Source organism: Ranitomeya variabilis, chromosome 4 (assembly GCF_051348905.1).
Source record: "Ranitomeya variabilis isolate aRanVar5 chromosome 4, aRanVar5.hap1, whole genome shotgun sequence".
Lineage (NCBI taxonomy): Eukaryota > Metazoa > Chordata > Amphibia > Anura > Dendrobatidae > Ranitomeya > Ranitomeya variabilis.
In genome coordinates, this window is record NC_135235.1 from 318,127,117 (window position 1) to 318,154,978 (window position 27,862).

At 43.3% G+C, this 27,862-nt stretch overlaps 1 protein-coding gene and 1 non-coding gene across 5 annotated transcripts; both read left to right on the forward strand.

The window, feature by feature from the left end:
* TRIM28 (tripartite motif containing 28) lies at positions 1 to 27,517 on the forward strand. 4 transcript variants are annotated; one of them, XM_077250448.1, is made up of 18 exons: positions 1 to 402; positions 13,840 to 13,949; positions 15,161 to 15,293; positions 15,748 to 15,880; positions 15,968 to 16,084; positions 16,330 to 16,444; positions 16,628 to 16,774; positions 16,855 to 16,969; positions 17,361 to 17,518; positions 17,601 to 17,625; positions 17,714 to 17,756; positions 17,864 to 18,059; positions 18,648 to 18,693; positions 18,766 to 18,940; positions 24,431 to 24,536; positions 24,653 to 24,727; positions 24,904 to 25,038; positions 25,127 to 27,517. In XM_077250448.1, exons 1-18 carry the CDS (start codon positions 159 to 161, stop codon positions 25,334 to 25,336), a joined length of 2,283 nt encoding a protein of 760 aa, XP_077106563.1. In that variant the 5' UTR covers positions 1 to 158; the 3' UTR covers positions 25,337 to 27,517. The 4 variants fall into 4 exon arrangements, with proteins under 4 accessions (XP_077106563.1, XP_077106562.1, XP_077106561.1 ...); XM_077250447.1 differs by having other exon boundaries at positions 15 to 402; positions 18,754 to 18,940; XM_077250446.1 differs by having other exon boundaries at positions 15 to 402; positions 18,648 to 18,940.
* On the forward strand, positions 12,375 to 12,515 carry LOC143770884 (small nucleolar RNA SNORD94). Its single transcript, XR_013214791.1, has one exon. It is a non-coding gene; the product is annotated as a small nucleolar RNA SNORD94 (small nucleolar RNA).
* Positions 27,518 to 27,862: the final 345 nt, after the last annotated feature.

The window sequence follows — 27,862 nt, forward strand, 5'->3', positions numbered from 1 at the left end:
GATTGTTCCGCCGCTGCTGGAGAGCGGGGGTTTCTGTACCGCGCTTCGAGCACCGCGTGTGTATTCATCCGCCATAAGCCACAGCGCTTGTAGAGGAAGCACAGGGCGAATCATCGTCATCGACACACCGAGAAGCCGCTGCCTTCTGCCTGGAGAACATGTCGGCCACCGTGACGCGCGAAAAGAGGAGCACGGCCACCGCCACCGTCGCCACCAATAACAACGGCGATAATGGCAGCGGGGAGCCTGTGACCGACGGGCCGGAGCTGCTGGAGAACTGCGGCGTGTGTAAGGGCAGGCTGCGGGCGGAGCGGGAGCCTCAGCTGCTGCCGTGCCTGCACACCATGTGCAAGATCTGCCTGAGCGCCGAGCCCGCCGAGGCCAGCCTGGACCCCGGAGCCGGTAAGAGCTTTTCCCGCCATTGGCCACGCGTCCCGCCAGTGTCCTCGGCCCGGCCTGTGCGGCCTCCCGCGGCGCGGCCCCCTCCCGACACCGCGCCAGGCCCATGAGGCCGGGGCTGCAGAACAAAGGGCCGCCCGCCCTGCAGGCCGCGATGGCGCCGAGGGGCCCAGCTCCGCGCCACTGCTCCCGGCCCAGCCGCACCCCCCGCAGCGCCCCCGCCTGGCACGTGGGACTACAAGTGCCATAATGCCCTGATCGCCGAATCGCAGCACTACAGGGCCCAGCCTGTATGATAGCAATCGCAGGGCCTCTAATAGCGCGATTTCTGATTGTCCTGATGCGGAACTACAAGTGCCAGCAGCAGGCATCCTAAACTTTCTAAAACTTTTTAGTATCCCTGCTCCCAGCATGCACTGAGCCCTGCATTACATTACCAAAACACTGGCCTCGTGTTGAACTACAAGTACCAGCATGCACTGACCTGTTGAGATCCTAAACTTTGCAAAACTTTTTACTGTAGCTCCCAGCACGTGGTGCATCCTGCTGTGCATGCGTCCCCATTGTTCACCTAATAACTGGTAGAACTACAGGTCTCAGCATGGAATGACTGCATTAACCCTTGTTCTACTCCATTACATACCTTTAGGTTGCGTGTTGATGCTGACCTTCAGAGTTCTTGCTTTGTTTCTGCTCCTGCAGCCCATAAGTCGCATGCTGGCTAGTTCTGTCGAAGATTTTTTTTTTTTTTTTTTTAGTTTCTTTTACATACATTTTTATTGAATCTAAGTAATTACCAAAACCCTATTCATGAGAAGGGGGATAAGCCTTAGGTTATGAAATAAGCTTCACAATTGCGGTCGAGTCTGACCCATGTGAACATATCCCAGAATGCAATGACTCTTATTTAAAGGGTTAAGTGGGTAGCCCGCTAAACATCAGCAAGCGGGGTTCTCCCAGTAAACGTGCCCTATAGGGGAAAATATTCTGCCTCTGCTCAGATTGTTGTATTTGTTTCCCAACCAAGTGTCTCTATGGAGCCCCCTCTAAAGTTAAAGGGGTTGTCGAGGACTTTTATATCGATGTCCTATCCTTGAGATGGGATATCACTATCTGGGGGTTGGACACTGGGCATCACCGTCGGTCACCATTTTGTGGATGAATGTGAGTAGTGGCTGTTGGGTACTGCCTATCAACCTTACAGCCTCAGCCCGTGATGAAGCCAGTCTAGCTGGTGAATCATGTTGGGGAGGCCTGGGAGCGTATTTTACCAGTTAGTCAGTGTGGTTTTCGAGTAATTTCAAGGTTGAGAATATAGGTAGCGGCCGCACCAATATATCCTTCCCCTATAAAATACACGGATGGGACACGGAATACAAAATTAATAAAAATAACATAATAAGCAGTATTGTCATTGGATACATACTGATTAAACACATTTTAAATATTTTCCTCTTAATAGTTTGATTAGAAGTTAAATTGTATAGTCTCTAATTAGGGTCTGTTTGCCTCTGACAATTTAATAATAGTATGTTTACCCTACACTAATTATTGAATTGCAATTGTTTTATTAATCAATTTAAGCCCCTGATAAAGTGTAGAAGAACCATGCATTCATAATGCACCAACTTCTAGTACTATCTCTATAAACCACAGGAACCAGCACACAAAGCTGCCAATGGTGCATTTTTTTTTTTGAACCACAAATACCAGCATGTTCCAAACTGAAGTCTGCATGCAGATGAGCTTACTGGGGTGTTAATGTATAAGATTAGGACTTTAGAGCATGTCCTGGAGGCCACAGGTTGGAGACCACTACACTTGGTAATCTTCCCTCCATTCTCTCTGCAGTTAAATCCATTCTATTGTTCCTTCTTATCAGCCAGATGTGTGACAGGAAGTGCAGATAACTCCCTGCCCCCATCTTCACTCTAAATTCATAGGTGTAAGACCCTGTTAACTGTTGTAAGGTAACCACACACACTAAACAGAATCTAATATGCATTCATTTATTTGTCCTGCACCAACTGCACACATGTTTGGAGCAGTGTGTTTAGAAGTCTTTACTGCACTATTGGAAGTGGTCTCTCATTGTCCAAAGGAGAAAAAAATCTATCATGGCATTTCAAACCCAAATTCCCCATATAAGAATTATTAGGGAAAAACGAGGCTTAAGCAAACTTCAACAATTACATAAATATATTTTTAATGAAAAATAATTAAAGACTATTTTTAGCAAGAAAACCTCTTCATAAAATGACTGGGAACAACATCAAGGCAAGAGAAATGCAAATATGGCAGTAAAATGTACAATGGCTACCAGTACCAATATGCACAAATGATGCAATAATATTCTATGTCTCCTAATGAAAAATTAAAGATGTAGTAAATCATAGTTTTCACCTATCATGGAAACCATGTTCCTATAATATCAATGGCTATGAATACCTATTAATCTCCTCCTAATGAAACATAGGGCTGAAATAAAGTGCATAGTGCTATAAAAAATGGACCATGCCTAGAACTAATGCCAAAGAAGGTGAACTTACATGAGTGTAAACTCCCAAGTGGAGAGTGTTCCACAGCGACCCCGACTTCGCCGTTTCGCCTGACTGGCTTCCTCAAATAAGGGGCGTACTGACTTCAGTACGCCCCTTATTTGAGGAAGCCAGTCAGGCGAAACGGCGAGGTCGGGGTCGCTGTGGAACACTCTCCACTTGGGAGTTTACACTCAGTAAGTTCACCTTCTTTGGCATTAGTTCTAGGCATGGTCCATTTTTTATAGCACTATGCACTTTATTTCAGCCCTATGTTTCATTAGGAGGAGATTAATAGGTATTCATAGCCATTGATATTATAGGAACATGGTTTCCATGATAGTTCTCCCCTATGATTTACTACATCTTTAATTTTTCATTAGGAGACATAGAATATTATTGCATCATTTGTGCATATTGGTACCGGTAGCCATTGTACATTTTATTGCCATATTTGCCTTTCTCTTGCCTTGATGTTGTTCCCAGTCATTTTATGAAGAGGTTTTCTTGTTAAAAATATTTTTTTAATTATTTTTCATTAAAAATATTTTTTTTATGTAGTTGCAGTCTGCTTAAGCCTCGTTTTTCCCTAATAATTCTTATATGGGGAATTTGGTTTGACATGATTGCTGTGAGATATGCACAATACTGTCTATGGACATTTGATAAAACTATGGCACATGAGTTGCAGGCCTTCTTTTTTTTTTTTTTTAATTTCTGCAAAAGAATGACTGGTGTACTATAATCTGCTAATACAAATATAGAAAAAGGCCTGCATATCAAGCTAGTGTGAACAGGTGCCAACAAAAAAAAGCATAGGTTGCACCATTATTTACCAAGAATGTTTAGAGCATTGAGGCTATGTGCACACGTTCAGGAATTCTTGCAGAAAATTCCTGAGAAAAACCTGAAAATTTTCTGCAAGAAATCTGCATGCGTTTTTTGCGCGTCTTTGCCGTGTTTTTTTCCGGACATTTCCCAATGCATTTTATAGTGGGAAATCCGGAAAAAAAACCCGCAAAATTAATGAACATGCTGTGTTTTTTACCACGATGTGTTTTTTTTCGCAGAAAAAAAACGCATCATGTGCACAAAACATGCCAAATTCATTCTAAATGATGGGATGCATATTGTATGCTGTTTTTATGCGGTTTTATAGCGTTATCGGGAAAAACTGCGAAAAATCAGCAACGTGTGCACACAGCCTGAAGGTGTATTGGCAAATCTATGCGTTAAGTACCTTTTCTACTGTATTTTTCATACCAATTTTTTAGCACTTTTTTTTTTCCCCCACTTTCTATGGCAGTAATACATCTTCAATATTCTACAGCAGTGATGGCGAACCTTTTTAGAGACTGTGCCAAAACAGCAACCCAAAACCCACTTATTTATCAGAGTGCCAATACCGCAATTTAACATCACAGAAGACTTGCAAAATACTGTCCCTAAGGCTAGGTTCACATTGCGTTAATGGGTGTCCGCTAGCGGACTCTGTTATATGGCGCAATTGTTGCAATTAACGCTATGTAACGGGTCCGTTAGCGCACCCATTGACCGCAGTGTGCTAACGGGTCGCTGACGCATGCCATTTTTGGCATGCGCTAGCGATGTCCCGTTATTTTCGCACGGACCTCGAACGCTGCTTGCAGCGTCCGTGGTCCGTTCCTCGGGCATCTGCGCTAGCGGGATTGCCAAACGCGATCCCTTTTGGGACATTGCGTTAGCGCAATCCGCTAGCGTATGCGCTAAACTGATTGCCCTAACGCAATGTGAACCTAGCCTTACACACACACACACACACACACACACACACACACACACACACACACACACACACACACACACACACACACACACACACACACACACACACACACACACACACACACACACACCCCCTTCTGCAAGAAAATATACACGCATGCACTAACTGCCCCTCTGCAAAATACACACATTGCTGGGGAGGCACATAGATCACGGGGTGGGGGGCACGAAGGTCACGGGGGGCACATCACATGGGAGCACAAATATCACAGGGGGGGTACATAGCAGGGGGCATAAAGCTGTGAGCTTCAGATCACAGGGGTGTATATAGCTGGAGGCAGAGATATCACAGGGAAACAGATCACTGGGGGGGGCGGCACAAAAATCACAAGGAGACAGATACAGAGCTACCTGCACAGAGATTGCTCTGGACTCTCTGGCAGCAGCTCCTCTTCCGGGACAGCAGGATGGGGGCGCATTGGGCGCTAACCCCGCCCACCCCAATGGCATCATCAGTCATGTGCAGGCAGCATTCTGTAATAAACGCTGCGTACTGTGCACTTGGGGGTTAAAGGGCTGGCAGGATACAGCTGCCGCCCAAGCATTGCGGACTCTGGGGACATGGCCGCACGCTGCCCGTGGGACGGAGGTTCCCCACCCCTGGTTTAAATGTATTAGCGATTAAAAGATGCAAATACATTTGAACATCGGAAGGCAATGGATTGTGCTGTGGCAAGCCTGGCGGGTGCCCAAAGAGGGCTCTGCGTGTGCCCCCTGTGGTACGCGTGCCATAGGTTCGCCATCACTGTTCTAGAGTAATCATTCTAACTATAATTTGCTAAAACAAGAAATCAGCTCATTTTATCCAATTTCAAAGATGCGCTTTGGAGGCTGCTGACTTTAGACTTGGCCAACCTTAGTAGTAATTGTGGCTTGGCTGCTTTCACACTAGCATTGTACAACGCACGACGAATTGCGTCGTTGCGACTTACCGACGCAAGCAATGAAAGCGCCGCACAACGGGGGCAGCGGATGCTGTTTTTCAACGCATCCGTTGCCCCATCGTGATGTGCTGGGAGGCGGGGGCGGAGTTCCGGCCGCGCATGCGGGGGCGGAGTTCCGGCCGCGCATGCGCGGTCGGAAAAGACTGTCTCAACGCACCAAAAAAAAGTTACATGCAACGTTTTTTGGTGGCGACGGGCCGACGCAACAGTCGCACGACGGTTGCGACGTGTGGCAATGCGTCGCTAATGCAAGTCTATGGAGAAAACCGCATCCTGCAAGCACTTTTGCAGGATGTGTTTTTTTTTTCTACAAAACGACACATAGCGACGTGCAGTGCACGACGCTAGTGTGAAAGTAGCCTTAGTGACCCATAAGACAATTTTGTGGAGTTAAATGACCACTGGTAAATATTTGCAGATCGGCTGTTTATCCTTTTTACACAGACTGTACTCCGGATGTGCACTGATGATCATTCAGTGAATATCTGCAATGTGCTTGTTCTGTGCAGGTAGACTTCCATTGTTCTCTGCAGCACATTGTACTGTGTAAAAAGAATGTTTTGCATGTTCGATGGGTGATGAACAGCCTGGTAATCACAGTACACAAGTGATGTAAATCCACCTTGGAATGGGGGGAGGTCTCCTTTGGGTCACCTCATTTTTATGGATTTAAGCCACCCTTTTTAATATGCAGGTGGAGATTCATCAGGTTGGCCCCATGTGTGCCTGTTTTCAGTGTTGTGGCGATGTTGGGCTTCCTTAAGAGCATTGACATATAAAATAAACTATAATAGTACGTTTGTCCTTCATGCTGCAATATTAACTTTGCCTACTGTTTCGAGCAGTGTTTCTATGTCGACAGCTCTAATAATGTGCTGGATCCTTTATGAACTCTCCATAAAGGGTTAAAATCGTACGTGCATAGCATGCACATTCTAGTCCCAAACAGACTGCAGAGAGAAATGGGGCAAAGATGTTAAATAAAAATCATGTCTGTCTACTTGTTTCTTACTGCATAGAATTTTAAAAACCCCAACTGTAATATAAGCAAGTAAATCTGTCTTTAAAGAAAGCCTGTCACCCCCCCCCCCCCCCCCACACACACACACACACACACACACACACACACACACACACACACACACACACACACACACACACACACACACACACACACACACACACACACCCCCAGGCGTCCTGAACTAAGAGCCACCTTGTGCAGCCCTAAAGCTGCATTCGGTCAAGGTGGCTCTTTTAGTTCGGGTCCCTGCCAGAGCTGAACTACCGTATATACTCGAGTATAAGCCGAGATTTTCAGCCCAAATTTTTGGGCTGAAAGTGCCCCTCTCGGCTTATACTCGAGTCACGGTCGGCGGGTGAGGAGGGGGCATGTCTTTCCCAAACTGCACATACCCGAAAAAAGAAAAAAAAAATTACAGCGCCGGGGACGTTAATAAAGGAAGTGGAGGTGGTGCACAGAGGGCCTGAGTGATGGCTGGGAGGCGTTTGTGTCCGGGGGAAAAAAGACATGCCCCCGGACAAATTTCAGGCATGAGGGGCAAATTATAAAAACGAATAGTTGAGCTTTGGCAGGGACCCAAACTAAATGAGCCACCATGACAATTGCAGCATTAGTGCTGCACAAGGTGGCTCTTTTAGTTAAAGGGAACCTGTCACCCCCAAAATCGCAGGTGAGGTAAGACCACCGGCATCAGGGGCTTATCTATAGCATTCTGTAATGCTGTAGATAAGCCCCCAATGTATCCTAAAAGATGAGAAAAAGACGTTAGATTATACTCACCCAGGGGCGTTCCCGCTGCTGGTCCAGGTCTGGCACCTCACATCTTCATCAGATGATGTCCTCTTCTGGTCTTCACGCTGCGGCTCCTGCGCAGGCGTATCTTGTCTGCCCTGTTGAGGGCAGCGCAAAGTACTGCAGTGCGCAGGCTATGGGAAAGGTCAGAGAGCCCCACGCCTGCGCACTGCAGTACTTTGCTCTGCCCTCAACAGGGCAGACAAAGTACGCCGCAGCGTGAAGACCAGAAGAGGATGTCATCTGATGAAGATAGGAGGACCTGGACCAGCAGCGGGACCGCCCCTGGGTGAGTATAATCGAACGTCTTTTTCTCATCTTTTAGGATACATCGGGGGCTTATCTACACAGCATTACAGAATGCTGGGTCATTCCATATCAAGTGAACCAATGATTTTTACCACTATATTTTTAATTCTTTTGAGTTTTTATTTGGTAAGTGTCAGAGAATGCAAAATGTTAAGAAAAAAAAATTCTAGGTATTTTTTTTTTTTATTGATTTTCAAAGTTTGGAATGTGCGAATTTTGGTGTTGCCTGCCTGTACATTTCTCCCCATAGCTCAGGCTAGAAAAGAGAGAGACAAAATAAACACCATTCTACTCAGAACAGTACAGGCTTTCACCAGATATGTCACAAGAGTATCTTTAATAATATTTTACCTATGCGAAGGCAAGCGCAAAACTTTAAAACGCAGTTCCGAAAAAAACGTTTAATTTAAAAATTTCAAAAACTGCACATGTGCCTGTTATGCTCCTAGCCACTTCTGCACCAAAATACAAGCTGGGATCATATTTTAAAAAATAAAACTATTAGTGTCAGTTCAAAAATCTTGATTTCAGGTCTGTTCAGCCTGTGGTGTAGAAGTGTGGTTTCCATATTTACCAAATCCATGATTGTTAGATATTCCTGTATTATTTTATTATGTTAGAGCTTAGAAGCAGGAGAGGACAGAGGAGAAAGCTTTGTTAGGGCCCAACCTGAGATTGAGCAGGGGTAGACAAATACAATACAAATTTGATAGGTCCCAAGTTAAATCCCTGTACAAATATAAACAAGGACACAAGTAACACACATGCATGTTTTCACAATTTTAAAACATACGTTTTTTTCAGAATTGCGCATCAAAATGTTTAATTTGATTTCACCAAAACAAAATATAAAGAAACATAGTCTTGTGACATATCAAATGAAAGCCGGTACCGTTCTGAGAAAAATGATGCCTCTCCCAACCTCTATCTTAATTCTAGCCCGAGATATGATAAAAAATGTAAAGCCATACCAGGCCAAAATCTGCGCTTTTTTTAAACTTTAAAAATCTGTAAAAAATTAACTGATGAAGGAAAAAAATTCTAAACTTTTAATTTGTAATTAACTAAAGTTGTACTTCATAAAAATAAAAAAAATCTAAAGCCATCAGGTAAAAAAAAATTAATATTTGGATCACTTGATATGGAATGACCCTGATGCCGGTGGGTTTACCTCACCCGCGATTTTGGGGGTGACAGATTCCCTTTAAAGGGCCACTGTCACCCCCCTCCAGCCGTTATAAACTAAAAGAGCCACCTTGTGCAGCAGTAATGCTACATTCTAACAAGGTGGCTTTTAGTTTTAGGTTCAAGCATACCCCAAATAAAACGTTTTTATACTTAGCCACAATTCCTGTCTCTAGCCAGGTAGGCGGGTCCTCACTCCCCAGCTTGGCCAGCTCCTCTGCCGTCACTCACATCTTCCTGCGCTTTCGGCGCCGCCCCCTCAGCGCTGTTATCGTTTCAAATCCGGCGCCTGCGCTGTGTACTGGTGTCCTGCGCAGGCGCAGTAAGCTCTGGCCGTCTGATGTAATGGCTGATACCAGAGAACAAAAGACATCCACAGAACACCAGGATTGATCTGCTGCACAGCAAATAGCTGTAGGACCTGCGATGATGTCACTGCCATGTGATTGCCCTAATCACATGGCAGTGATGTCATCGCAGGTCCTACAGTTATTTGCTGTGCAGCAGATCCATCCTGGTGTTCTGTGGATGTCTTTTGTTCTCTGGTATCAGCCATTACATCAGACGGCCAGAGCTTACTGCGCCTGCGCAGGACACCAGTACACAGCGCAGGCGCCGGATTTGAAACGATAACAGCGCTGAGGGGGCGGCGCCGAAAGCGCAGGAAGATGTGAGTGACGGCAGAGGAGCTGGCCAAGCTGGGGAGTGAGGACCCGCCTCCCTGGCTAGAGACAGGAATTGTGGCTAAGTATAAAAACGTTTTATTTGGGGTATGCTTGAACCTAAAACTAAAAGCCACCTTGTTAGAATGTAGCATTACTGCTGCACAAGGTGGCTCTTTTAGTTTATAACGGCTGGAGGGGGGTGACAGTTGCCCTTTAAAACTGCCTGTGGGGGGTGACAGGTTCCCTTTAAGGACTATACATTTTACCCATCAGTTGAGTGAAAGGTCAGCCCAGGAGGGTAAAGCAACACATTTCTCCCAAGATGCTCGACAAAGGTGCTTCTTTCCAAGTGTGCTAATCTGTGAAATTAAAATTATGGTCACTATTTAGTCCATTTGAGATTAAAGCTTTGAGAACAGCCATTTATATTCCTAGTAATACCAGAAAATGTGTGTCTCATGGGCAGTTTTTCAGTATCTGCTGCTGTGTACATGAGAACTTGCACCATTTCTGGCTATTATGATTTGTCCTGTATTTGCACCAGTTTTCCCCTCTGCCTCCATTTTCAGATCTTTCTGAATCGGTGGGAGTAGATGAGCTGCTGTGATGTGTCCCACACATATTCCTGTCTCTTTTTTTTTTTTTTTTTTTTTTTTTTTATAATTCCTTTTTTTCTTCAAAGGACCACAATTGTCATACTGAACCAATCCCACAGATTAAAATGAAAGGGGATTTCCACTACTAGAACAACCCCTTATACTAAATTATCAGTGCCAATAAAATAATGCTTGTACTCTCCTCCTTTGCCAGGTCTGTTCCAGCAGTGTCCGTACTTGAGGCTGTGATGTAATGACATGTGATGGCTGGCACCCAATCAGCGCTAGTGTCACTGTCTCCACCTTCATACAAACTGAACATGAAGAGGAAGCCAGGGATCAGCTGCAGACCAGACTTTCTATGCAGCTGCACGCTCTGGTCCTGAGTGTCGGGTATTGATACGACACTCGCAAGTTAGACCCAAGTCCAGGTTGGTTGCAACTGCTCTCTGGCTTCCTCTTCGTGTTCAGTTTGTCCGACGGCGCAGACAGTGACTCCAGCGCGGACTGGGCGTCATGTGTCGCAGCACTGCATCACAGCCCTGGGGAGCACAAGTGCTGACGCTGCAGGAATGGCACGGGAGGTGAGTGTAGGCTTTATTTTATCAGGGCTGAACATTTAGTTTAAGAAGGGGGTTGTCCTAGTAGTGGACAACCCCTTTTAAAGGGGTATTAGTCTGACATGTACAGTATATCAAAAGTATATACCATAAATGTTAATCTTAAGAAAACAGCTGAAGGCTAACAAAACATCTCTAACATTAATATCAAAACTGCTTACTGCGCCAAGAGCAAACATTCATACAGCTCAATCTGCAGAAAAATAAGTGTGGCCAATCTAGGAAAATAACCCAAACTTTGTTTGACTCCTTAAAATATATATATATATATATATATATATATATATATATATATATATATATATATATATATATATATATATTCTATTTATATTATTTTTTTCATATTAATCACCTGGGTATCATGCTATTAAATCATACAATGAAGATTATAATGAATTATTTTAAAGATTTACAAAGATTATTTTTAAAGAAAAGGGATGTTGCCTGTGTAGTGGCCGCTCTCCTGATATGATTGCAGAGCTGTATGTGATTATTGCTGACACATCTGCAGGTTCTTCTCCAGCTTCCATCACACAGGCACAGGGCGCAGTATTGTTGCAATACAGCAGAGCTGTGAGCTTCAGCTGCTAATGTTTGTGAGCAGACAACGTTCAGTTCTCCCATTCTAAGTTGCATGGCTCACACTTGTAACTCCCCCTTTCATTTACAATAATCTCTAGAGGCAGATTTTTATAGAGAAACGGCTCATTTACATATTAAAAACATGGATTACTCTGGAATAGAATATCAGATTGCAGATATCAAGGTATCATTTTATTCAACTTCCTATGACCTGTGCAGATGTTGACTTAAAAGTGTAGACCCTACTGACAGATTCTTAATGGAGTTGTTCATTGCATAAAAAGTTGTACAACTTTCCAATTTGCTTTCTGTATCAGTTTCTCATAGTATAAGATTTGTCACTCATTGTTGATGTACTAGTTGTATAATACGGAAGCTGATGCGTTCTTGCACTTCAGGGACATGCCTTACATTACACCATGGTATAAGTTTTTGTAATGGCACCCCTCTCTGTAGTGACATGCTGAAGAGACTTTTGGTCTCTAGAGAAGGATCACTTATGGTGACGTTCTGGTATATGTTGGGAACAGCTCTTGACGTATACTGTAGTCTAGTTGCACAGATGCAGTGTTCACCGAGGATAATCTTGCCTGTCTTCAAACCTCATGGTCTATCTGTGATCAAGATGTGTTTTTATTTTGGTCTCCCCCCTTGTACCTTGGATTTAGACATCAGAAATGTTAGAAACTGCCATTATTGGAAGAATTGTAAATTGTGACACTGTTACACAAAGAATAGAATTTGATCATTCTGTCCTTCATTTACAAATATATATTACTGTCTTCAGTCTCGTGCTCTCCAGGCTAGGGTGTCCGTAGAGGTACTCAACTAACCTTATAAACCAGTCTTCATGCAATGTAAATAGATAGTAAACTGTAATACATCTGTACAATGGTGGCAATGATGAACTGCGCAGGGGTACGGACCTCGGCTGAATCATGGGAGCCGAATGCAGCGCTGGATATTCTGAGGCCGCCGACATGTGGTTGGCATCCTAGAATTGGCCTGCATGAACTTGTCGCCTAACTGAGCCACATCTCTGTACTTCAAAAAATCCCTAAATCTAGTCTGCAATGCAACATAAGTTTCAGAAATCCCATTTTACTATACCATACTCTAAAATCTCACCATATCAAGGGTCTTGGATTGTAGAAAGATTTTGACTTTCCCATACTGTTGGGCTACTTTCACACATCAGGCTTTGTTTCAGGCACAATCCGGCAATTTTTGGAAAAAACGGATTCGTTTTTTATTTTTTTACGCCGGATCTGTTTTTTCCCATAGAGTTGTATTAGCGCCAGATTGTGCCTGATGGCCAGACGTTTCATCCAAATTTTTTCCGGTTCCATCCAAATATTCATTTCTGGTGGATGGAGAAAACGTCCACTGCAACATTTTTTTGTCTGGGGGACGGAATCGGCCAAAAACACATGAAACGGAGCTGTTAAGCAATGAATCCGGCGCCCGGATCTGGTTTTCAAAGCATTTCCCATACAAATCATGCAGTTTTTCCGTTCTGGGGTGTCTGTTTTTCACAATTTGCGCCGGATCCGTTTTTTTACAATTGGCCGGACTTAGCCTGAAAACAAAAAACTGATGTGAAACTAGCCTAAAATGGAAGCTCAGGACCATTTTCTCCATTTTACTTTGGTATGCTTGTATAGGTCCTAATGCTAAACTAAAGAATGGTATCCTCTTTGCAACATTCATCCCTGAGATCGTGCCTTGAATCCACATGCAGGTTAGGCTGAATGTACTCTGGTGTCTATATACTCACAATTGCATCAACCCACTTCACTTCCAGGCGCTCTTGCATGTCGCTTTAAATCTTGCTTCCTCAGTGCTGGCACATCAGATTACTGTAAAATGGGTATCCTTTTTGTCAATGTAAGAACCTATACAACCATACCAGTGTTTCAGTTTACTACAGAAAGTATCTTGCTTTTTATAGAATGGCAACTTTTGGCCTGGTTGGATTTTTCTTAAATATTTTTTTTTTTTTTTTTTTTAATTGAGGTTGTATTGCTCATGGAGTTAGGGATGTCACCTTTATCCAATGAGAGAAATCTACATTCTGCTTCTCCCTAGCCTGAAGTTGCAGATTCCAGGGAGTCAAATATAGTTTTTAAATACATGATGGTAATGTGCTAAAGCTATTTTTTTTTTTTTATGCTTTAAGCAGAGAGCAACCTCCAATAATCCCCCAAAGTCCTAATGCATGGTGTATGTATCAAGTGTGCCCAACCTCCACATTTTGAGGGGAAAAAAAGTGAACTATTGAAGTTCCCTTTTCAAAATTTGAGAACTGTGCGTTTGATCAACTTGTTGGCTTTATTGGTGTCGTGTACCTTTTTTCTAGTTATGGTCAACTGCCCAGTGTGCAAGAACCAGTGCTATCAGAAGGAAATTGTTGAGAACTATTTTCTTCGAGAGGACGCTTCTGCAGACCAAGCAGCTGAAACCATTCAGGTAAGATGAAAGTGACTGCTTATATTAATATTTCACCATGTAGGCTCTGCATTGTTTTCCCCTCAGATTTGCACTGCTGCAGTTTGGTATGTGTTGTGTAGCTACTCTGCAAGGCCAGCTGTTCATAAGATCTTTAGTCTTAGAGAATGAGCGTCTATGTACATTGAATTGCACAGAGCCTGTCTGCAATGTGGTCAGACCTCTGCGATCAGATATGGATGAACTGTCCTGTGGAAGGATTACAAATATCCAGTGACCCTACAACCACTTTAATTTTCTAATGTATAAAGTTTCGCTCATGAATAGAGCAATTCTGTTATGTAAATGCAGCCTAAGGCTACTTTCACACTGGCGTTAACTGCATTACGTCGCAAATGCGTCGTTTTGCCGAAAAACGCATCCTGCAAAAGTGCTTGCAGGATGCGTTTTTTCAGCATTGACTAACATTAGCGACGCATTTGCGACGCAATGACACACGTCGCAACCGTCCTGCGACGGTTGTGCCGTGCTGTTGCGGACCGTCAGGAGCAAAAAACGTTACATGTAACGTTTTTTGCTCCCGACGGTCCGCTTTTTCCGACCGCGCATGCGTGGCCGGAAATCCGCCCCCACCTCCCCGCACTTCCCCGCACCTCACAATGGGGCAGCGGATGCGCTGGAAAAATGCATCCGCTGCACCCGTTGTGCGGCGGGGACAACGCTAGTGTGAAAGAAGCCTAATGCTGGCATTAAACATGAAGCTCTTCTAGCAATTTCCACTACATTTGAACCAGTTAAAATGTATCCAAAAGGAATGGAAAAATGTGAAGGAAGGATTTGTATGTCCCCTTCCTATAGGATCTTCTACATTGGATATTCATACTTGCTTCATAAAAATGTTGTAGAATGTCTTGAGGAAAGACTGGGCTTAAATAAGCTCAATATTGTCATCCCAGTGTTTTGCTCAATATGGTGTTATACTAATGAAGACACTTCATTACTGTGAGAAACCACCATAAGGCCTGTCTAATCTCACCTGCTGTGTCCCTGTAAGTGATGTTGGTAACCTACAATCTTCTGTACTTCTAGGTTTTAGCTTTGGATGGTCGTCTGTCATCTGAATTTAATTGTACATGAATGTTTAGTGGTATTACATTTCTTCAGGTTTTCAGCTGTCTGGTTTGGGTGGATTGCTTTACCAATAATGCTCCATAATTCATTTTGTGTTGCAGAGATGCACCAGCTGTGAGGACAATGCTATCGCTAATAGTTACTGCATAGATTGCACCGAGTGGCTTTGTGAGACCTGTGTTGAGGCTCATCAGCGTGTTAAATACACAAAAGATCACACTGTCAAAGTCACTGGTGAGTCATTTATCCAAGAAAATTTTTTTTTTTTCTTTTTTTTTTTTTTACACTCTTGCTTCCTAGAAGTGAACATTCATCATTCAGATATGTTGCTGTTTTAGCCACAATGGAACTGGTAAATAGTTCAGAGCATTTCTCACTCGACTTTGTTTATGGTCTTTGGATCTGGATACCTACATATCTGAAAAAAGGGGGGGGAGACGTTGCGCAAAACATGTGACAAATGCAACGTGTGAACATGCCCTTATTCGCACACAACTATATGTAATGAATTGTTCAATGGGCACGGGCAGCCATTGTTCCTGGCAGCACATCACGCAAAGCGATCTGCTTTAAAGCAAGGCAAAAAATCATTTCATCCAACTAATCAGCATTTTTGATCAGCAGGTATCTGGGAAACAAGTGTTCCTAAGAGCTAAATGTAATAACATTCTATTTTTTTATTTTCTAGGTGGCTCAAAGAAGGAGGATGAACACATAGTCTACTGCCCAATCCATAACGAAGAGGCCCTTATGCTCTTCTGTGATACCTGTGACACGCTGACCTGCCGTGATTGCCAACTGGAGGGACACAAGGATCATCAGTACGTGATAAATGTTTTATTACTTTGACCCATGGGCTTCTGAATCTGATTTCAACAACTTTAATCATTTTTCTGCTTATTCTCCAGATATCAGTTTTTGGAGGATGCTGTCAAAAACCAACGTAAGATCCTGTCCGCTCTGGTGAAGAGACTAGGAGAAAAACATGTTCTTCTGCAAAAGTCCACCAAGGATGTTCACTCTTCGTAAGTAGCATTATATATTGCCCAACTTTTCAGACGTATTTGAATAAATACTACATGTACAAAAGGACTTTAAATCAAGATACCTTTTTAATATATGTTATAAATGGAAATAGAAGTTTGTCAGTTTATCAGGGCATATGAAATGTGTCGCGAAGTCTCATGCGCTTTTGTAGCTCTTGCAATAATATCGACCTTTAACATTTTGCCCATCTTTAAAACTTTTCATATGTTGCTTTGATGTGCAGGATTCGTCAAGTAATTGATGTGCAGAAGAAACTACAAGTAGATGTGAAGATGGCCATCCTACAAATTATGAAGGAGCTTAATAAGCGTGGCAAACTGCTTGTGACAGATATGCAGGTCTGATTAGAAATTTATATATTTAATAGAATGAAATTTGTCTAACATCATACACTACAGTCCAATTGGCTTTTAGCCTTATCAAGTGTTACAGTACAGAGCAACCTCATGCACCCTTTTGTAGGAAAAAAAAATGTAGTTACGCCAAGAATATTAAGCCAGTTTACTTTTTATTCTTCCCAGAAAGTAACTGAAGGACAGCAGGACAAATTGGAGAAACAGCACTGGAATATGACTAAACTTCAGAAACACCAGGAACACATTCTCCGTTTTGCTACCTGGGCATTGGAAAGTGATAACAATACAGCCTTGCTGCTTTCCAAGAAGCTGGTACAGGAACATTTCTTTTATTGCTTTACTCGTATCGTTCTTCCAGCTCCATGTGTCTGATCGATTTCTGTTTTTTCAAGATCTATTTCCAGCTGCATCGTGCGCTGAAAGTGGTTGTTGACCCTGTCGAGCCATTGGGAGACTTGAGATTCCAGTGGGATGCGGATACCTGGACAAAGCATGCAGAATTTTTTGGTAAGTTTTTTTCCCCCCTTAGTATTTTCATTACTCCCCTCACACAATGTGCGCGTGGCTTATGGAAGCCAGACTTTAACATTCTGTTATCAGGTCATATTTGTCGATTTTATGCTGTCCCATTGTTCAGACACCATAACTTTAATATATTTTACTTACACCATTTTTATTTTATTTTTTATTTTTTTTAAATCTCTTGTGTCCAGAAGTTGATTTAAGGTCAAGTTGTATTTCCAGCATCTGAATGTATAGGAGAGGTTATCCATGAAATTTAAATGATCCAGAAGCTTACCGAAACCCCTCCCACCCCACTTGTATTTCCATTAGTAGTGGAAAAAAAAATGGAATGTTTAACAGTGTTGATCAATAACATTAATGTGATATCTTTCAGGTAAAATAGTGTCTGATAAGACAGGGGTGGTGTCATCAACTGCTTCTCAGTCATTGAACTCGGTCCTGAGTCCACTTACCAACTTCAACCCAATGGTGCAGAATAGAGGAAGGCCTGGAGGTTCTGGGAGAGCTGCTCTGGGTGGCCCCTACATGCAGGTACAGTGTTTGGCTAGGGTTTCTAATAAACAGCCTTTCATATAAACAATGGCAGAAACTTACCTATTTGTTTCCTTTACAGTCTATGGATGACTATGATGGAACAGGTATGTATCTTCTAATACCAATGTGAGATTTCATATGCTTGGGAGGATGTTACTCTTTATTGCTGATCACTTTATTTTTCTCCTTCAGAGGGTGAATCATCTGGATTAGATGTTATGGGTGGACAGAAAAGGTAAACATATGATTATTATTATTTTTTTGTAAACTATGGAGGGGTGGTTATTTGGGAATTCTCCCTTTCCACTGTCGTTTAACTAATCAATTTTTTTCTGTTTAAAGGGGACGCAGTTCAGAGGGCGGTGATGTGAACGAACTGCTGAAGAAAGTTCCCCGTGTGAGTTTGGAACGTTTGGATGTGGATCTTAATCCTGACACTCAGCCGCCAGTCTTTAAAGTTTTCCCTGGAAATACAAATGAAGATTATAATTTGATTGTCATAGAGAGAGGCAACAATGGTGGTGATCCTGTTGTTAAAGTAAGTTGAGTGCAACTTTTTTTTAATGTTAAAAAAAAAAAAGCACAACTGTCATTCCAAATCCAAGTATTGTTTTTCCTTGCGGAGATTGACATGCTTAGCATGCTGAGATGAGGAGACTTAGTCGCAATGCTCCTCTGGGAAATAAGCAAATTATGCAAATTGTCTCTTCAGAGAGTAAGAGAACTAGAACTCTAGTGCCACCTATTGGAAGGTAGCAATCTTACAAGTCAATGTCGACCCTTTAACGAGCCTTGTCACATGACTTGGGATAATAGCCAAACCAGAATCTCAATATGCAGTTTTTAGAGTTCTAGTTCTCTTCCTCTCTGAAGAGACAATTTGCATAATTGTTATTCCAAAGTGACACTAACCTGCAGATGTAGGGTTAATGGCTCTGAGGTATACTGAAGGCATGCTCCAGAACTTTGACAACTTGCAGTGCATCCGTGCAGAGAGCCGTTGTTGAGATATGAAATGTTTATTTTATATATTTATAATTTTATCACTGATAAAAGATTTTTTTTCTTATCTGTACTTTTGCCCGAGGTTAATCTAATCTTTACCACTAACTTTTTTTTTTAACAGGAAGAAGCAATGGAGACTGGCATTGGCATTCCCACAACTGAATCTGGTGAGGAGAAACCTTACATGCATGCGGCTGATGGTTTTGCAGAAAAAGTGACCCCTGCAGCTCTCCCACCAGGTACAGCTGGCGATGCTGCTGACTTCCAGGGCTCTAGTGCATCAGCCGCCTCAGAAGCTGCACCCGGCGCTCGCTGTAAGGTGTGCCAAAAGGAAGGAGCCATCCTGACATGCAACCAGTGTAAAAACAGTTTCCACCGTGACTGCCATCTGCCAGCGATGATTGAAAATATCAGGTAAATACATGCAGAGAATGTCAAGGGTCCTTAATCAATGGTGTATTTCATCTGTTGTATGATTGGCACTCCATTATAGCCCTAGTTAACACTAGAAGTCCCAGAAATTTCGAGCTCCCCCCCCCCCCGAAGTCCTGAAAGAGGGTCAAATGACCCTTAGGGTACTGTCACACAGTGGCACTTTGATCGCTACGACGGTACGATCCGTGACGTTCCAGCGATAGCCATACGATATTGCAGTGTCTGACACGCTACTGCGATCATGGACCCCGCTGAGAATCGTACGTCGTAGCAGATCGTTTGAAACTTTATTTCGTCGCTGGATCTCCCGCTGTCATCGCTGGATCGTTGTGTGTGACAGCGATCCAGCGATGCGTTCGCTTGTAACCAGGGTAAACATCGGGTTACTAAGCGCAGGGCCGCGCTTAGTAACCCGATGTTTACCGTGGTTACCAGCGTAAAAGTAAAAAAAAAAAAACCAAACCGTACATACATTCCGGTGTCCTTCAGGTCCCTTGCCGTCTGCTTCCCGCACTGACTGCCGGCCGGAAAGTAAGAGCAGATCACAGCAGTGATGTCACCGCTGTGATCTGCTTTCACTTTACGGCGGCACTCAGTCAGAGCGGGAAGCAGACGGCAAGGGACCTGAAGGACACCGGAATGTGAGTATGTACGGGTTTTTTTTTGTTTTTTGTTTTTTTACTTTTACGCTGGTAACCATCGGGTTACTAAGCGCGGCCCTGCGCTTAGTAACCCGATGTTTACCCTGGTTACCCGGGACCTCGGCATCGTTGGTCGCTGGAGAGCGGTCTGTGTGACAGCTCTCCAGCGACCACATAACGACTTTCCAACGATCACGGCCAGGTCGTATCGCTGGTCGTGATCGTTGGAAAGTTGCAGTGTGTGACAGTACCCTTAGTCCAAACTGACAACTCTGATGGCTCCAATTAGCATCCTTTCACTTGTAAATGTGGCCATTGCTTGAGGAATCTGCAGGGGGCAATTGTGTTGATCCACCTCAACAAAGGTCTTGTAAGAGTGTAAACAAAAGAATGTAAGCTGCTCCGGAGTGTCTGCCCACCCCCCAGCTGCATTGTTGTGCAAGGGGATATGCATAAGTTTGCTAACACCTTAGCAAATTCGCATGCAGCCTTTTGTGCTGTGGGGGATAAATAGGTGACTGCTTCACCTATTTTGTTCACAAGAAACAAAATGCAGAGAAGGCACACCATTCAACAGGCATTGGAAGTGATCCTGAGCAACACCAACCCTTCTGACTCAGATGGAGAAGACATAGTCCTTCAACTGGATTCGGACTCTGAGCTGTCTTCAGGTTAGATTTTTCAAATTACCTATTTTTATTTCCTATCTTTTTTTAGGCTAGGTTCACATTTGAGAGAATTTCAGTTCCCTGCAAATCCAGCAGGGAACTTAGAAATTTTCTCAGTCTCCGCATGTTCCCTGCTTGTGGGAGAGCGGGGGAACGCGGTCCCTAGCAACCCGTTGTGTTTACTGGTTACCAGCTACACAGCGGGCTGCTGGGAGTGCGATTTGCACCCCCGCATCCCCCCTCCCCAGGGAAGGCATCTTGAGGAGTTCTCTGTTTGGGGGGGGTGGATTGCACAGCCCGCTGTGTAGCTGGTAACCAGTAAACACAGCGGGTTGCTAGGGACCGTGTTCCCCGCTCTCCCGCATGCGGGGAACACGCGGAGGCTGAGAAAATTTCTAAGTTCCCTGCTGGATTCGCAGGGAACTGAAATTTTCTCAAATGTGAACCTAGCCTTTAGAACCAAAACAATGTTAATTTGAAATTATTTATCTTGCAGATGAGGAGACTCCTCCTCTACCAAAAAAGAGAGCTCGGTTGGCGAGTGAGCCGACAGAGACCGCAAAAGATGGCACAGTGTGGCGTGAAGTACAAGTAGGGAAACGTCTCCATTTCACCCCAATAGAACCGTACCCTACAGATGGAGAGCCAAGTGCTAAGGCCAGACGAGGTGTGCAGTCTCGCCTTCAGAGCTTCCTCTGTTTTATCACTTTTGACATGCTTTGTAGCATTCAAGAATGGACTACTCAACATGCACGTCACACGGAGCAGATGGATTGGTTCATGGGTCTCCCGGAGCTAATGGCATTTATTTCAGTCATTATCCTGCGGGGGGTGACCAAGGTTCCATCACTACGTGACAGCTGGTCAGCAAACCTGGCAAACCCAAGGATCATTGCAACTATGACCCGAAACCGCTTCCAAGACATCATGCAACACCTACGCTTTGATAACATGTTCACACGCAGTGAGCGAGTGGAGACCGATAAGTTTGCTGCAATCTCCGATGTGTGGAGATCGTTTGTCACCAACTGCATCGCATCCTACAACCCTGGTCGACATATCACTATTGATGAACAGCTTTTCCCGTCAAAGACTCGCTGCTGTTTTCTGCAATACATTGCAACAAAACCAGACAAGTTTGGCATCAAGTTTTGGGTGGCTTGCGACTTGAAATCAAAGTACATCTGTAATGTCCTCCCATATCTTGGCAAGGACCCCAGTCGTCCCAGCGGGGAGAGACTGTCGGAAACTGTAGTGATGAGGCTGATGGAACCATTCATGGACAAGGGCAGAACTGTAACCACGGACAATTTCTTTACATCATTGTCACTTGCACAACGACTGCTTAGCCGGAAAACCACTATCCTCGGCAGAGTTAACAAGAGTCGCCGGGAAAATCCTCAATCCGCTAGACAGATGGACCGCACTGAATTCACCACTCAGGTGTTTTCAACCACTGGTGCCACACTGACAGTATATGCACCTAAACGAAAGAAGGCCGTCTACATTCTCAGCAGCATGCACAGCGTGGTTGAGACTGAGGATACCAACAAAAGGAAGCCAAACACGGTCACACAATACAACCACACAAAGTGCGGTGTGGATGTAATGGATCAAATGGTGCGGGAGTACAGCGTGCGTGCAGGAACACGGAGATGGCCAGTCGCCGTGTTCTACAACATGATTGACATGGCAGCACTCAATGCTCATGTTCTTTATCAGGCATGCACTGGGGTGCAGGAGAGACGGGTGGACTTCCTGGTTGAGCTTGCAAAAGAGTTAGGTGGCTCTCATGTGACTGAAAAGAAGGCACTCAAGGAGAAACTCCTTCGGCAACAACCTTCTATACCCATCCCTGGCAAAAGGGCGAAGTGTCAGGTCAATCATCGATGCACGAACAATTGTGCAACTGAGAGATGTGTTGACTGCTACAAATACACGTGTGGCAAATGTACCAGGGACATACCCAGGCAGTGCCAGGTATGTTCCGACAGTGCAGACAGACTGCTGAGTGAGTGCTGAAATGCTAGTCACACAGGAAGGACATGCCCCCCACTGCAGCCTATTGTAAATGTGTGGAATTGTTTTATTCCTTGTATTTTTTTTTTTTTTTTTTAACAAAAATAAAAAGCCTGGAAACAAATAACAGTTCTTTTGTATATTTTTCACACTGAAATTTCAGTCCTCTTGTGCGATTTTCGCGAGACTTTTTTCCGCTAGTGTGCTTGAGGCCTTAAACAAATGCTTCTGGTCATTACTCACAGCTGTACCTTGCTCTAAAATTTCTAATTCTCTATTTAACCCCTTCATGACATTGGGATTTTCTGTTTTTCAGTGTTCATTTTTCGCTCCCCTCCTTCCCAGAGCCATAACTTTTTTATTATTTTTCTGTCAATATGGCCTTGTGAGGGCTTATTTTTTGCGGGATGAGTTGTACTTTTGACCGACCTCATTGGTTTTACCATGTCGTGTACTAGAAAACGGGAAAAAAAACTCCCAAGTGCGGTGAAGTTGCAAAAAAAGTGCAATCCCACACTTGTTTTTTGGCTGGCTTTTTTGCTAGGTTCACTAAATGCTAAAACTGACCTGCTGCCATTATGATTCTCCAGGTCACTGAGTTCATAGACACCAAACATCTCTTGTATCTTAAGTGGTGAAAAAAAGAGCCATTTTTCGTGATCTGGGGTCGGTTGAGGGCTTTTTTTTTTTTTTTTTGCGTGCCAAGCTGGCGTTTTCATTGATACCACTTTTGTGCAGATACGTTCTTTTGATCGCCCGTTATTGCATTTTAATGCAATGTCGCGGCGACCAAAAAAACATTCTGGTGTTTCTAATTTTTTTTTTTCTCTCGCTACGCTGTATAGCGATCAGGTTAATGTTTTTTTTTAATTGATCGGGCGATTCTGAACGCAGCGATACCAAATGTGTACTTTTTTTTTTTAATGGGGCAAAAGGGGGGTGATTTATACTTTTATTTATATATATATATTTTTTTTACTTTTGCCATGCTTCAATAGCCTCCATGGGAGGCTAGAAGCTGGCATAGCCTGATCGGCTCTGCTACATAACAGCGATCATCAGATCGCTCCTATGTAGCTGAATTGCAGGCTTGCTATGAACGCTGACCACAGGGTGGCGCTCACAGCAAACTGGCATCAGTAACCATAGAGGTCTCAAGGACCTCTATGGTTACAATGCAGAAGCATCGCTGACCCCCGATCATGTGACGGGGGGGTCGGCAATGCGCTCATTTCCGGCCTGAAGTGCCGGTTAAATGCTGCTGTCTGCGTTTGACAGCGGCATTTAACTAGTTAATAGCGGCGGGTGAATCGCGATTTCACCAGCCGCTATTGCAGGCACATGTCAGCTGTTCAAAACAGCTGACATGTCTCGACTTTGATGCGGGCTCACCGCCAGAGCTTGCATCAAAGCGGGGGTTCTGACCTCGGACGTACTATCCCGTCCGAGGTCAGAAATGGGTTAGAATATATAAAAAATGATTCATTGTTTCAGTGCTTTTTTGCTCAAATAAAACAAAACTTAATACAATATGTATAGTCTTTATATTATCAAATACAATAAACTGATAGAACTAAGAAACTAAATGACTAAACTCAATGGAAAACAACCTCCTCCTGTGGTGCGACAGTAATGGCCTTAATTACAGAACAAAAGACAGTGATCAGAGGATGTTAGCTAAAATCCTTCAGGTCATTCGACCCGTCTCTGGGTTCCAAAGGTAGAAATGTTAAATGACCCCTCTCTGGGACTTCTAGTGTTTAATCAATGGTGTATTTCATCTGTTGTATGATTGGCACTCCATTATAATTATAGCCCTAGTTAATGTAAAAAAAATGTTTAATTTGTGTTTTTTTTTTTTTTTTGTTTTTTTTTTTTTTTAATAAACACTTTTAAGGTGTGGCAGCCATAATGACTTATTTCCCAGAATTCTGGATGGCAAAAGCTAACTGGTTTTGATGTGAGACGACTCATCTAAGTATAATCCTAAATGTCTTTCAGAAGTGTCGGAAAGCTTGTTGAGGATTCTTGTGCTGTATAGTGGGTTGTTTTTGCTCCTGAAGTTTTGAGTTTGCAGAATGAGTAAAATGTGTTTGTTTGTTTTTTTTTTGTTTTTTTTATTAAACCCTTCAATCCTTAAGTGGAGACTGGAAGTGCATGTTATGCCAGGACATGCCCAAGTGTGACCAAGGTGATGCCGCCACCACAGATGCTAATGCCACCAGCCTCTCTGCAGATGATCAGAAGGTTTGGAACATAATTTAGCTTGGCTAATGCTATGTTGCTTTTAGTAACTTAAGTGCTTCTTTATCTTGTCCCTTGTTTTTTATATTTGTATTGCTGACATGTCAATCTGTTTCTAGAGATGTGAGCGTGTGTTGCTGGAACTGCTTTGCCATGAGCCTTGCCGACCCTTCCACAGACTATCTGCCAGTGCCGTAAGTGTCCCTTGTATTGATTCTAGGGTGATGTTAATCTTTGCAGGCCTGTTATGACACTGCTCCTGTAACTTCCTATCATGATTTCTCATATCTAAACATCTTTGTAAGAGATGAAAATGAATAATTTGTAGGCTGTCTTAATCGTCTACCTGATGATTGCAAACTTGTTTTAGGATGGGGACCCAATGATTGACTTAACACTCATCCGAGCCAAGCTGCAGCAAAAGGTCTCTCCTTTCTATCCCAACCCTGATGACTTTGTTTGCGACGTGTGGATGATGTTTAGAAACGTCAGCAAGTTTGCAGAGGTGAGACAAATGTCGCATTTTTATGTTCACTATTACAAAAGGTTCAGACTTTGAGCCAATGGCAAATTATTTATTTTTTTCCTTGTAGGATAAAGCAGTCGTTCAGTCAATCATAGAACTCCAGTCTTTCTTTGAAGCAAGGCTCAGCCTTCTGTTTGGGGATCGCAAATTTCCATGTCTCGTGGGAGAAGGTGGACAAGATGAGCCGAATAGTGAGAGTGCGACTCAAAGAAGTTCCCCTATGAGCACAACCAGCGACAGCGTATCTTCTGTTAAAAATGGCGCCGAACAGATTTAATAAGAATCGGTCTGGAGCTCTACAAATATAACCCGATTAAAGGTGACATGCGCATGTCTAGATTCAAAGATAATGACATATGCGCAAATGACTCAAACTATAGTCCTTCCCTCTTTCCATAGATGAGTCCTAGATACAATGGATAAAGGATGACAGAGGCCTGTAATGTAGTTTAATGAGCTCCTATCTTTCATTCACACTGCTTGGATACTCAAATCAAGTCCATTGTGTCTATTCTATAATGGCTCCCTGTCTATTGTTTCTAGCACCCCTCTGTCTAGTGTTTCCAGAACTTATCTCCTATTGTTTTAAGAAACCCCCCCCCCCCCCCCCCCTCTCTTTTGTCTAGAACACTATCCCTTTGTCTGTTTATAGAATTGCCCTCCACACTCTTAACACCTCCAACACTTCTGACTTTTGTGTCACGCACACCTCTCCTTCTGCCTGTTTTCTAGAAGGCTTCCCCTTGTTTCCAGTTGTGGTGAACAATTATTCTTTGTCACCCAATAGGGAAACTGCCATTAATTCTATGCTGCAGTCAAGATGTCAGTCCTTGCCAACCTGGTTCACCATCTGCCTGTTAGAGAGGATGGTTCACATACCCATAGAGCGTAGTTTATAGACACTCTGGGGGTGTGATACTACTTTGCAGGCTACATCTTGTATTATGGCAGACATATTTTCTCTACTCTTCCAATACCCAAGTTTTCATCCTTACATGGTTGCCTAATCCAGGACCAAATGTTTTTTTGCTACATTTGACCCCCATGTTGTGCTCCTTAAGCAGAGTCTTGCTAAGGTACCGAGCAAGTTGCGAGTGTTCAGTCACCACGGTTTTCATTTAACTCTGTAAAATGTTACTTTTTCTCTGCACCCCATGGCAGGCCTTCCACCAAAATGTAGGTGCAAGCTATAACCAAGGCTTACCATTAAAATTGTTGCGTTCACTCACCAGAGTTTGGAAGTTGTACTGTGTAGAGCTTGGTGACATCTATATTATGTCCTAGAACCCTTAGCCCCCTCTCTGCCTTTATATTTTGTTGACCACTTGGATTAAAATAGAATAAAGTCTGCATTGAAGTCATTTTTGTTTTATGCTTTGTTTTGCATTAATTAACACAGATTAAGGTTTGGCAAGATACCCGGAGATTTGGTTACTTAAGTTTTTGCGTCCCCCTCTAAAACCTATTTTTTTGAAAAACTGCAATCAGAATGTAAAATATCAATTGATGTATCTTTTTATTTTTACAAAGCCCTCGCTAGGTTTGTGACTGAGTTTATACTGCTTTTATAGAGATGTTCCATTGATGCCTGGTGGCCATTCTGTATGATTCTCTAAGCCACCAACGTGAGAAACAAGTTCTCACACTATGGGTGCATTTACACTGCTCATTTCCTGACAATGTAGTATGTGAGCTGTAAACGCTTGTTCCTTGGGTGAGGTGGTTAAGCATGAACATCACTGTTCTCGCCAGCACATTGTCTTGCATAATCTATTAGGCTACGTTCACATTTGCGTTGTGCGCCGCAGCGTCGGCGACGCAACGCAAATGTAAACGCATGCACAACGCAGCGTTTTGTGACGCATGCGTCTACTTTTGCATGGTTTTGGGCGCAGAAAAAACTGCAACTTGCTGCGTCCTCTGCGCCCTGACACATGCACCACAGTGACGCATGCGTCACAAAACGCAAGTGCTAAATACAGGGGCGCATGATGCATGCGTCGCCGCTGCTGCGCCCGACGCAACGCAAATGTGAACGTAGCCTTACCGGTCATTCTGTGCACAGTAGAAGAGCATTTGACCTGTATAAACTGCTGTCAATTTGGCTACATGTTTGTTGATCTGGCGTTTAACATTGCAAGTCGTGCAGTGTAAATGCACCTCAAGAAAAAACATTCAATGGTTAGGATCGCCGCTGAGGACAATAGATCTGAGCTGATGTATATCATTACTGTATTTCAATCTGACATCTCCCCCATTACTGTTGTATCCTGTAAGCACCTTTCTACTCATTAGCCCATGTGTTGTCCTGCTTGCCTTGATACTAATGGAGATACCTAGTTGAGACCGTTTTGTAAAAGCAGTAAATCTTTAAGATTTTTCATGTGTTTTTTTTCTCTTGTTTTTTTCCTTTCCTTTTTTTATTTTTATCAAATAAAGCCTGAACACTTACAGCTTGTATTTGTTTTACAGAAGTGGCATTTATTCTAGTTCTCTGGTTTATTTTACTAGCAGTACCTGGATATATATTGCTGTATATTTTAGAATGCTTCATGTGAAATAAATATTTGGTGCGTTGATTTCCTTAAGGAAATTGTTGTTCTGTTACTTCTGTCTTTTGCTAAAGTTGCATGAGACCTCCTTGGTTCATTCCTGTCCTCAGCCTTGGGAAACGCAAGTTTCTTGTACACAAACTACAAAAGTCCTAGCTTTTAAAACGCCAAACATAGATAATAAAAAAAATAATTACTGGAAAAGCCTTACTGGAAGACTGACATGGCCAATGGTGTGTGATTGTTCCACT

What these genes read in the sequence shown, in the direction of transcription:
- TRIM28 (XM_077250446.1), top strand. Translation starts at nt 159, where the DNA reads ATGTCGGCCACCGTGACGCGCGAAAAGAGGAGCACGGCCACCGCCACC. An exon ending in TGGGTGGCCCCTACATGCAG is followed by an intron (nt 17,519 to 17,600) that starts GTACAGTGTTTG and finishes TTTCCTTTACAG; the next exon opens with TCTATGGATGACTATGATGG. An exon ending in TCTCTGCAGATGATCAGAAG is followed by an intron (nt 24,537 to 24,652) that starts GTTTGGAACATA and finishes ATCTGTTTCTAG; the next exon opens with AGATGTGAGCGTGTGTTGCT.